This window comes from Cibotium barometz, chromosome 64 (assembly GCF_041138505.1).
Source record: "Cibotium barometz isolate CiBa-2024 chromosome 64, ASM4113850v1, whole genome shotgun sequence".
In the NCBI taxonomy this organism is placed as follows: Eukaryota; Viridiplantae; Streptophyta; class Polypodiopsida; order Cyatheales; family Cibotiaceae; genus Cibotium; species Cibotium barometz.
In genome coordinates this window covers 9,984,784-9,997,054 of record NC_141109.1, presented here as the reverse complement: position 1 = coordinate 9,997,054, position 12,271 = coordinate 9,984,784, and the positions used below count along the sequence as shown (strand labels likewise).

Sequence of the window (12,271 nt, the reverse complement as noted above, 5' to 3'; positions counted from 1 at the left end):
ACATACGGGAGTAAAGAAAATAGATGCTCACTTGGATACAGGCATGGTGCTGTATCCCGGACCCAGCAATCGTGGCCAATGTTAGATTTTTAAAATTGCTTGTGGTCCTGATTGATCAACCCAAAGAGCCCTATGATGGATATGAAGCTGAACAACTACAATTCAACATGAATCAAGGCCTATCTAACAGGGGTATGATGCTGTATTATCATCGTTTACGTTGTCTTCCTGCATACATGCGTGTCACATTCGAAGACATGGTGGACACAGGGTTCTAGTGTTCACACTCAGCATTCAGAAGAACCCTCAAAAGCTTCAGTCACGTCGAGACTTTTACCATCATCATGAGTTCGATGACGAGGTCTTTCGACCTCGATAAACAGGTTCTAAGGACAGAACCTACATCAGGTAGGGGGGGATGTTAATCCCATTTTGGATTAACAAGTATGCTCCTCTAATTGAGGACATTAATAAGTGTCATGAAAAGGCACTATAAAAGTAGTACATTATGAGATATTGGCCACCCAAGGCCTTAGTTAAGTAAGTTTTGGGCGCCCAAGTGTGAATAAGGGCCAATTGTATATAAAGCATTTTCTCATAATGAAAAGACACAATCCCCCTTTGTGCTATTGAGAGCTCTTCCTTGTGTCTTGAGAGAGATTGAGAGAGAGCATTCTAGCACTTGTGCCTCTTCTATGCTTGTATGATTCATGCTTGTGTGGGAGAGTGAGAGAGAGTGATTGCCTTATGCGATGGTGTGAGCGACTCTACGGTGATAGCGTGGAGGTGGAGTTTGGAGGTTTGGAGCTTGACAAGTGAGCTTGGAGCCTCAAGGGACTCAAGTTCAAAGCATTGGTAAGTGCCCCACGATAATTGTGATCTATTGCTCTTCCCTTAGGTGAATGCATTGAGTTCCCTCTTGGAGGTGTGGTAGCCCATAACAATAATTATCCAACAAATCAATGAAAATGCATTCCGCTTGGGCATTCCCACTCACTGGAAGATACATAACTCATTCCACAATAGTTTATAGGCCCCACTCCTATTAACCCTATTATTAATGACCCTCCTCTCCTCGAGGATGACTCTAAAGTTCTAGTATCTCAAAGTATTATTGACCATGCCCAAACAACCACCCATACTGGCACTGTGTATCATCATTACTTAGTGAAATACAAGAATCATTGTATTGAGGAATTATAGTGGATTTATGAAACATCGCTTACCCCGCACTACTGACACTGGATTTCGGCATACCACTCACATTCACATTGATTCTTTTATGGATACCGATACGCCGATTGAGGCAATGTCATAGTTCTTCATGTTTTGGTGCCAATTCGCCGACTGAGGCAGTTAATTCATTTAGTGCCGATTCGTCGACTGAGGCAGCACGTTAGTTTAGTGCCGATTCGTCGGCTGAGGCAGCACGTTGATTGAGTGCCGATTCGCTGACTGAGGTAGCATTATAGCATGACGTTGGGCACCCTTGCTTTTGTTTATTTCACACAACTAAGGACATTTGCTTTTTAACCTCGCAGTATGTTATGGAAATGTGAATTGTGGAATTATTTGATATTTTAGGTGATATTTATGGTACGCTCATTTGCCACACAGTCGTGATTGGCTACGCACGAGAGTATGGAGCCCATTGTTATGGGCGGATAAGCAAGATTTAATGTGTCTTGTGGTGAGCATATCAGTGCGCAGAGGAGCGTGGGTGCGATGGATTTTGGCTGGTGTGCGACCGTCGAATTTTGGTGTACGTCGATGGTCACCCGCCCATAGTTTCATTTAATTAAATTGCTATAATTTTAATGTAAATAGCCAAGCTTGGGGACCAAGTTACTTTTTGATATTATTAGCCCAAAGTGGAATGTATCAAGCTATTTTTGAGCACTTGCTGTTTGCTAGTAAATAAATACATGCATGAGGAAGCGTGCTCACTCATGCATGGGGGGAGATTTAACCCACTCTTGTGTCGTGCATATTTTGCTTTCTATGTTCTTCTTGTCTATTTGCAAAGCTTTATGCTATGGCTATGGAGGTGAATAAACAACATATTTTATGTGTACGATCGCCACTTGTATATGAAAGGCGTGCCATGGGATAGCTTAATTAAGGGTACCAAAATGAGTATAAGTAAACCCTTATTGGAGACCTCTTAGCTGTCGACACCAGCCACTCCATCATTTTCACCTCTTTTGACCATGGGCATCGGAAGGTTGAATACACATTAAACAATTGTAATGTATTATTTTACGTGCGCGATTGCCACTTGTATATAAAAGGCATGCCACGAGATAACTTAATTAAGGATATTAGTGAGTATAAGGTTTACACTAGTGCAAGCAGTCTAGGAGGCCTATGACCTAATTTTTAGCTTTGGCTAGCCTAAATGGTGTAACCCTAAAAACCGAGGAGATAAGGAAAAATCCAACCCCCCCATTCTCTCTTGTATTCTCCTATTTTATAAGCAATTAGTACTTGTCTTCTCTACTCTCTTCTTCTTACCTTGCTTGATTTGTGCTTTAGTGTGCTTGTCTATGTGCGTGCCTGAGTGTGCTTGTTTGTGTATGTGTGTTGTGTTGTGTGTGTCTGTGTGAGTGACTACGAGGAGGGTGGAGCTTCTCTTGTTTGCGACGCTATGTTGAGGTCAAGCTCTCGTGTGCTCCATCGACGACGCTTCCTACAAGGATCAAGAAATCCAAGCATTCACGAGGTAAGTGACATACCGCAACCATGCATTCTAGGCAATGCCATGGTACATTGGTTGCTTAATTGAGCTCTTGTGTGCTCCTAATGATGGTCTAGCAATTCCCCATGACATTGGTAGTGCACCTGCGCCTTTCCCATGGCACTAGGGACACCCATAATTTCTTGAGTATATACGAGTAACTGGTTTGAAGAAAGGGAATGGAAGAAATTCCACAATCATGGGATTTTATGTTTTAAAAAAGAGAGCCTTGGTTGTAGAAAGGATGATTTGTAAGGAAAGGTAAAACGTACAATGGTGATGTGGAGTGTGTGTAGCAAAGATTATAACCATAGACTATGGTCAGGCTCTATCTCCAAAAGCTAATCAAGTACACAAATTTGTAAGTACAATAGCTTGGACCACAAATAAATATGTACAAAATCACATGTAGTGCTTGAATGTATAACCATGAATGGATGTTTGCAAGTTGAGTGCATGCCAAGAAGTCAATTTTAGAAGTAAGGTTGTTTAAACCGAACCAATTGTACAGAAAGAAATTTGTGTGAGCTTTATTCGAGCATGTTCTCTGTGGTGTGTGAATGGGTTGGGAGATTTTTGGGGCTCTAGAGGGGGTGATGTCCCTGTCGGCTTGTGTGTGTTATAATTGTGGCCTAAGTTTGTGCTAGTATGGATGCTAAGGGTGTTTACTGACTACGAGCCTGCCCATGAAAAAGGTTGAGAGTTGTGGGCAGGCACCTTGTTGGGTGACAATACCCTTTACAGACCGCAGGCATGCCCACGGAAAAGGCATCCTGCAGCTAAGAGTTGTGGTGGGCAGGCTATTCGCCTGGGACTGGAACGGTGGTGGTTGGGCTCCAGTCAGCAAACACATCAAGGCTGAGGGTGCATGGGCGTGGTCACAGTCTGTAAAGAAATGTGAGACGGGTGGGTGATTGTGGTGGTTTGATTGGTTGGGCAAAACGTTTTTCGTGGGCTTCCACCCTAGTGTGTAAACACACTAAGAGGGCAAAGTTGATGCAAGTGTGGATGCACTAGGATAGGGCAAGGGCAGGTACATTGAGCTCTAATGAACTTGGACGATGAAGGTGGGGCCCCCGCCTATGATAATGCCTATTTTTAATATTATTTATTGCGATATGGCCAATGAGAATAATTTTGTTTATTTTTCCCATCTCCGACGTACATTCCCTTACCTCATTTCTAAACTCTCTTCTAACCTGCAACAAGCACCAATCCTTCTCCCAGTTTCAACAATGGCCGTGGAAGGTGCCAACATCGCTGCAGACGTGACCCAGGTTTTCCATTAATTCTCGCTTAACCATGCTTAACATCTCCCAATGATCTCTAAATCGCCTCATTTTTTAATTATCTTGTTTTAGTGTTTTTTTTTTGGTGACCTCTTGATTGAGGTTCCAGCTGTTTTAGCACCATTTAATCAAAGAGAAACACCATTGCACTGAACGAATCAATCCTTTGCACCATTTTTTTCAACTAATTTGCATAAACTCGTTGTGCTTTGTGTAGCTCATCGGCAGGACCCCCATGGTTTACCTCAAAAAAGTAACGGATGGATGCGTTGGATTTGTAGCTTGCAAGCTAGAATCCATGGAGCCCTGTTCAAGTGTGAAAGATCGGTGCTTATCTTTATCAATCTCACTAATCAACACCTATAGTCATTACGGCTTTTAATCTCCTAAGTTATTTAAGATCTCTTATACTGCGAGTTTTGTACAAAATTCAACTCGTATGTATGCATGCACATGTTGTTTGTGGATGCATGTATCTGTTTGAATATCAATATCATATGTGCACATATATGCATGTTGTTGTATGTACATATACATTCTATGTCTACATATCATATGCATACTAAGTATGCATGTTGTGGTATGTACGTGACATATAATGTATACACGTCTTATGCATATATTAATATGTAAGTATGTCCACATATATATGCCTCATGATTTGTACCAAAGATTTTTACTTGTGTGTGTGATTATTCCCATCAGAGTTCATGTCTTTATTGAGAACTGCAAATATATTGTGTTTATATTTGTGATTAATTTTTCATATTCATGATAATGGGTGTTTGCAGGATTGGGAAGAGTATGATTGAGGATGCTGAATCTAAGGGCCTTATCACCCCTGGAAAAGTAAGCTGATGATCAGTTCATCACGCGTCGTCCTAGAACTGTGGTTTTTAACCTATAGTTTTCTTTCGTTTTGGTTAGAGTATTCTAGTCGAGCCTACAAGTGGCAACACGGGTATAGGTCTGGCTTTCATTGCAGCATCCAAAGGCTACAAGCTGATCCTAACAATGCCTGCTTCCATGAGTATGGAGCGTCGGGTGTTGTTGAAAGCCTTTGGAGCTGAGCTGGTTTTGACAGATCCAGCCAAAGGCATGAAGGGAGCTATTCAGAAAGCTGAAGAGATTTTGGCAAAAAACCCTGATTCTTTCATGCTCCAGCAGTTCGAAAACCCGGCAAATCCAAAGGTTTCTTATTGAGCTGACAGTACTGGTTGTTGCCTCTAGAGCCTTTTGATAGATCCTAATTGCATCTCTTCCAACAGGTGCACTTTGAAACCACTGGGCCGGAGATCTGGAAAGACACAGCTGGCAAGGTGGATATTTTGGTGTCTGGTATCGGCACAGGTGGGACAGTTACGGGTGTCGGCCGCTTTTTGAAGGGCCAAAATCCCAACATCAAGGTGAGTAAAGAAGTAGCTTGTTGGAGCACTATATGATTGAGAAGTTTCTTTTGCATTTTACAAGTTTGTAGTGAGAACCTTCTCTCATCCTATCGTTGTATGTGTAATGTGTCGTACAGATTTATGGGGTAGAGCCAACGGAAAGCAGTGTGCTGTCAGGCGGAAAGCCAGGTGGAGTTTCTTTTGCCTCCCAGGAGTAGGACATTTTAGAAGCCGTCTCTCATTGCTTTGATCATACATGAAGCCCCTACATGCTGCACTTTGGTTGGTTTCTACAGGTCCTCACAAGATTCAGGGCATTGGTGCTGGCTTTATTCCGGGCATTTTGGATGTGGATATTTTGGACGAGGTCATACAGGTCAGTATGACCTTTCATTCTATCCATTGCACCATACATTCAAAGATTGTGCTATTATTTTGCATGCCTTTAAGGCAAAGTAGTGCATTCAATTTTGACCACATATGCTCTTTGCATTCAAGGAAAGCCATGAACTGATTTTAGCAACTAGTTGCTTAGAGGAAGACAGGGCCAGTTATGATAATCTTTTTCTTCTCTCTACTGTCTCTCCCATGTGATGAATCTTTTTGAATGTATGTAACCAACTGAAATAATGCATCTACCTGCATTGGGTGTGCTGCAAACTCTCTTAAGATAATATGATGTGGGATAGAGGGCTTATTGCGGATAAGGCATGAGAGCATCATTATCTCTATCTTGACTCTCCTCTAGTTGAGGGATGTCCACATCCCCAAATGGCGCACCAAACATTACTGTTGGTCTGACAAGACAATAGAGAAGGAGTGCCTTGGTTTCAACCTGTTGAAAGTGGGCTTGAAAGCACTCTCAAGGTGGGCCACTGATGCAAATCCTCTTGTTAGCCATAATGTGGCAGCTGGAGGGTGCCATGGAGTGCTGGTATGCACAAACCACACATTGGATGCAATCTCAGGCTTTGATGCTCCTTTTGGATACACACAATCACAAGCTGCCATATTGACCTCTTGCTAGCCATAATGTGGCAGCTGGAGGGTGCCATAGAGTGCTGCTATGCACAAACCACACGTTGGAAGAAATCCTCATGCTTTCGATGGATGCTCCTTTCGAATACACACAATCGCAAGCTCATCAATCAACTTAATGCATCTGCATGTGAGGACAAACAACTGTGCTGTGGCATCTGTTGTCCAGATTGGAGTTGCTGCTGCTTTTCTTGTGTTTGGAGAAACCCTGATTGGCAGATGCTGATGGCAAAGGATTTTTGCGAAGAATCTGAGATGAAGGCTAGTGTATGACACACCTCTGGGTGGTTCACCAGCCAGCCCACACCCTTTGGTGGCCGGCTGTCTGAGTCGAACAGGCCCGGACAGACCCCTGACCAGCCCTATGCCCTCCTATATAAAGGCGCCCCAGCGCCCCCTCTCCATCATCAATGATTTCTGCACTCTAGGCCTATAACGCAAGGCAATTCCAGGAGTGTGTGGGGCTGTCCAGTATATCTGTTTGCTCCAGGGCTGCGATCTGGCAGATTTTTGGTTAGAACATTTGTACAGATTTTGCATTGTTCATAATATACATTTAGGTGAACTTGAGTTTATGTGTTCCTCGTCTCTGTTAACTCTTTCACAAGATTAAGTATACCACAGTACATAAGTGACAATCCCTGTCCTAGGCATGCCTTGTGAAACTATTTATGCTCACTGTTCACTCTTGACCATCTTTCTTCCCTTTCAAGGCTAACATCAGGGCCTGTCCATCCTAGGAGAGAGCTATACATTGTTGACAAATTGCACTTCTGGAGCATTAGACAATGATGAAAAGGCACTAGATCATGGCGATTACAGCCATAGGGACTTTCCATCTTAACATCCAAATTCCTAGCTGCTGCTAGAGGCCCTTGGATGAGGACAGACACAGCACATCAAGGACCCAAAGCTCAGCAGAAGAGACCACTCTCCATGCGATGCCACTCCTGGACACGCAACACTCCTGACAGAGAGGACCATTTTTCACCTCATGTCTCTCATCAGAGGAGGCCTTGGGACGCCTCTACAACCATCTGGCTTTGACATAGCTTGCCTTCATTGTCCATTGGTGTGGCATACCTCACAGTTTCCTTTCGTTGTTTATTTGCATTATGTTTGTTTAGGCTGTAGGCATAGTAGCAGGGGAACGCCGTTTCCACCCCTTGGGAACGGTGGAACGCGTTCCCCCAAGGCTGAGATGCCTAAACCGGGTGGAACGTGCATGGGGGAACGATTTGGCATGGGAACGGCCAGGGGAACGTGGGGGAACGTGGGGGAACGGTTTCATGGAACGTTTGGCTGCCGTTCCCCCTGTGGGGAACGTTTTTTATGTTTGGCTAAGAAAAAGAAAAAAGAAAAAGAGAAAAAGTGTACCTATTGTTGCGAGCCACCTGTGGATATCCTTGAAAGACGTACCCTACTGTCGCTTGCCCGCATACTTCCTAGGCCCGTGCGGCGTGCGTACTTGACAGCTCTGAGTTACGAGTGGGCTCCTCTCTCGAGTCTCTTTAGACTTCGACTCCTACTTTCCAAGGCAAGGTAGCAAGGCTACTTACTTTTCCCTCTCTTTCTCTCTCGTTCCCCCTTACCGTTCCCCCTCGTTCTCGTTCCCCTTGTGGTCCGTTCCCGTTCCCCTGATGGGGCTTTCATTCCGTTCCCGTTCCCGTTCTGTTGCTACTATGGCTGTAGGAGATGCCCTATGCATCTTCCACCATAGTACTCACACATTGTATCATAATTGATCTCATGGGCCATATCGGCCTCCTGAAACATTAATAACCTCTCTCTCTCACTGATTCTCTCTCTTTGGTAAGTGTTTCATTTTTCATGTCTCTGACATCAGTTATTCATGGATCATTTGTACTCATCCTTAGTCTCATAGACACTTTGGTTCTTTCGAAGATGTTTAATGCAATCTCTCTCTCTCTCTCTCTCCCCCCCCCACACACACACACACACACACACACACACACACACATGCATCATGTCCAATATCACTTTTATCTATGCGTGCGTGTACACATGCATGAATATAGTGTTTTGCGTAGAACTTTGAAGCGTTCCAAACCTCAAGAAATGTTTTTGCAGTTTCTCATGTAACAAAACTGTTTACATGCAGCCAGTCTGTTCCAGCTGCCTTTTTGGGCATATATATGCCAACTCCTGTTTGTCCATGTCACTGTCCGTGTTCGAAGAATTTTGCGAGGGTCGCGCTACCATTGTTATCTTGTGCTCCAACCCCATCTGGCATGTTGTTGGGCGATTTCTATGTCTTCTTCTAACTGAGCTGTACAAACAGAGCATACTGGGCACTGGTCCAAGGGTGGAGCATTGGTTTTCTAACACAAGGGACCTGTGCAAAAGTGAAGCAAGGGGCATATGAGCAAGACTCTGATGGCCCTATTATTTTGCTTGGGTGAGGGATCTTAACAAAGGATGGGGCTGAACGTGACATTGTGGTAATAATATAATTACGCAGGGAGTGATGATTGATCTTATATAATGAACTCTGCACAAGTTTGTGTATGGTTGGGAGGTGTTCAGCATGCATAGCTGTATGTTCGTTTCTTTATACAGAGGGTGCCCCAGTGGCCTTTCAGCAAGGTAGGCTGGCATCTCACCTTGTAGTTGTGACACACTTGAGGCGTTTCATAGTGACTGCATTTACTACCCATCTTGTTCATGTTTTCCTCCTTAAACGTAGCACACATTTGGTGGCTCATTATAGCCCATGGTGGTGAGGATAACTATCTATCTCATGGCGCAAAAGAAGTATGCATTCAGTTGTGCATGCATACTTGAGACTGTCATTGTCCGGTAAAGACTCAACACTTCAGTGGTTCCGGACCACCTAGCAAGCTTTTATGAGCTGAGCTGTGTAGCGACTGTGCCCAATGCCATATGTGGGCAACACATGCCAAGCATGGGTTTGCATGAGCAGGGAATGCTTTGGAGATTAGTCCAGATGAGCTAGAGTACATTCTGGAATGTGTTCGGACTGGAAAAAGGAGTGCCTATTGCCGTTAATTGTGCAAGAAAGACACGTGAGTGTGAACTATAGTGCTCATTTGCATGCTTAAACAGTGCAAAATAAAGACTAACGATGTTAAAGTGAACACATTGGCACATCATGATATGAATAGACGCACTCCAGACAGTACACAGATAGAACACAATGAACATAATAGACTGAACCATTAAGTAAAAGACAATACGAGGTGTGCCTCTAATGGTTCGAGGCGTCCACAGTCAGCCAAAATTTTATTATTATTTTTTGTGGCCCATTTGAGTCTCTAGGGGCTTTAAATATATATATAGTGATAGATAGATATATAGTGAAAGTGGAGAGAGACTAGATACCCGCCTCGTACCAAACGCCTCTGACAACCATGGTCAATGTAGCTTTCAATTCCATCAGATTCCTGACTCCATCACCGGCAACTAGCTATGCTTCCACCCTATGCTCAACCTTTTTCTGTCCATACCAGCTCATCCGGGTACTACCCATTACAAAAGGACGTTCCAAAGAAAGATTGCCGGCTCACGATGAGTCCGTTACAGGTGAGACAACCAAAAGTCTGTTGGTGTGAACTATGGGGTGTTCACCCACCAACAGAAACTCTCCCACAGTGCCATCAATGTAGATGGAGTGCGTAGACCCTCGATGCCTTTACCTGGCCTATTGATAATAGATAGACTAACTGGTGGAAAGGAGTCATCTATCTGATTCTTGGCTTCTTTGTTATTTGAGCCCGGGCATGTAATTCTCGAGACCCAGCTAACTACTGCGTTTGAGTTCTGCCTGTTATCGACTCACTCAAGAATTTTAAGGCGTACCCTAATCCTAACTGTGTTTATCTGGTTGTACCAAGGCTTTTGAGGTTCCCTTGCGTTTGGGATATTGTAAGGACATTTTAATTTTGGGCATAGTAACATGGAATGGAAATGGAAATGGAAACTGCTGTCGTCTCTGCAACGGAAATGGTCGAAAATTAGGAATGGCTAGGAAACGGCAGGTGGTAAAAATTATCAAATATAAAAAATTGGAGAAAATTGATAATGGAGAGAATTTTGAGCAAAATAGAGGAAGAATTTGAAGTACAACATATGTACTAGATGAGGGTTGTCAGTGGAGACTAGGAAATGAGAAAGGGAAACATAAATGGAGTTTTGCTCTTTCTAGGCTAGGAAATGGCTGTTTCCTATTACCAGGCATTAGGGTCATATACGTGCTGTCTTTATGGTGGTGGTTGTGTAATATTGGAACCGCTGTAAAAAGCTTGGATTATTTGCTGGCAGGTTTCCAGCAGTGAATCAGTTGAAATGGCTAAACAACTTGCTCTTCGAGAGGGCTTGCTGGTAGTTACATATTGATACTTTGGCTATATGATGTGGTGGAATATTTATTCATCACATTTCTAGGTAGTAAAACACATGTATACTTATATTGTTGGGTGGTGTCTGACAGGTCGGCATTTCATCGGGAGCAGCTGCTGTTGCTGCCATTCAGGTCGCAAAGCGGCCAGAAAATGCAGGGAAGCTTATTGCAGTAAGTTACTAAGTAGTCAACCAAATTGTGATTCCTTCTTCTCAAAATAGAAATATGGGAGTCCTTTTTTAGGCTAGCTACATTTTATCCATTTGCGGTCACGCTGGCCCTACCTGCGGCATGCGGGAAGGGGCAGGCGCACAATTTGCCAGATTTGTTGGCAGAAGGCACTGTGCAGCCTTGGTGACTGTAAAGAGCAGACTGGAGCAAAGAAGATGAGCCTCACTGGTGAAGGTGACGGCTCTGCTCCTTGTATAAACGACCTCTGTTGGCCGTCTCAAAGGTCTAATGTCCCACATTGCATGATGGTTTGAGTGCTGCTGGCGGCCAAGGGACGTGCGTGTATTCTGCTTAAGTTCTGTCTCAACTTATTTTTCAATTTGTAATCTTGTATATAATCCAACCTTATGAGGGTGTTCTAAGGTTTTATATGATTACAGACAAACATAATCTGTGATGTCTTGTGACATGCAGGTGGTGTTTCCTAGCTTTGGTGAGCGGTACCTATCAACAGTTCTTTTTGAATCAATACGCGAGGAAGCTGAGAAAATGCAACCAGAAGCTTAGGCTAGACAATTTTTGGTCATGTCTGAACATTCGATATACTTGTTTTTCTTGGACTGCATTTGCCGTGCCATCTCAGGGCTGCCCGTTCAATAATATATTATGATTAAATGTTGTTAGTAGGGCCCCAATGTCTTGAGCCTAAATCACTTTTTTTGTTTGTTTACCTTAGGTCTGGCTTATTTGTTATCAGTTGACTTTCAGTGACTTGAATATGTTTGTGCGTCGATACTGCTACTAAATCAAGAAAAATGGAATGTTTGGTTATCAACTTAGTTCGGCAAACATTAGTTTTAGGATGAAATTATCTCCGTGCTTTTGGATCAAACTTGAGGACTTGTACCATATGAAAAGCAAAGATATGCAAAGCAACTGTATGTGGCAATGACAGAGAGCTGTTGATTACCTCAATGTTCTATGCATGAGGTTACCTATCAATGTTCTATGCATGAGCTTATTTATCATGTTCTATACAGGGTCTGCTTTTCGACTTCAGTCGTCACCATGAAGTTGTGGCTTTAGTAAGGTGTTTTCTTATCAGAGGTGGGTGACCTATTCCTGAAGATGATGGATCACTCATTTTGACCAGTGGTAGGAAATTTATAGTTGATAAGCAGAGATGGTGGTAGATGCTTGTTTGTTGCTTGCATGTGAACCCTCTCCATGTTTTTAACCCAGATTCAAAATCAAGCGCTTAGGGATG

The 12,271-nt window shown here is 43.3% G+C and overlaps 1 protein-coding gene across 1 annotated transcript; it reads left to right on the top strand.

Annotated features, from left to right (window-relative positions):
* The first annotated feature begins 3,881 nt into the window (after positions 1-3,881).
* Positions 3,882-11,687, top strand: LOC147603295 (cysteine synthase-like). The gene is made up of 10 exons (XM_086796545.1): positions 3,882-4,014; positions 4,244-4,353; positions 4,818-4,875; positions 4,954-5,217; positions 5,295-5,432; positions 5,552-5,603; positions 5,711-5,790; positions 10,755-10,814; positions 10,924-11,004; positions 11,479-11,687. The coding sequence occupies exons 1-10, from the start codon at positions 3,973-3,975 to the stop codon at positions 11,569-11,571; spliced, it is 978 nt and encodes a 325-aa protein (XP_086652671.1). The 5' UTR covers positions 3,882-3,972; the 3' UTR covers positions 11,572-11,687.
* The last annotated feature ends 584 nt before the right edge of the window (positions 11,688-12,271 follow it).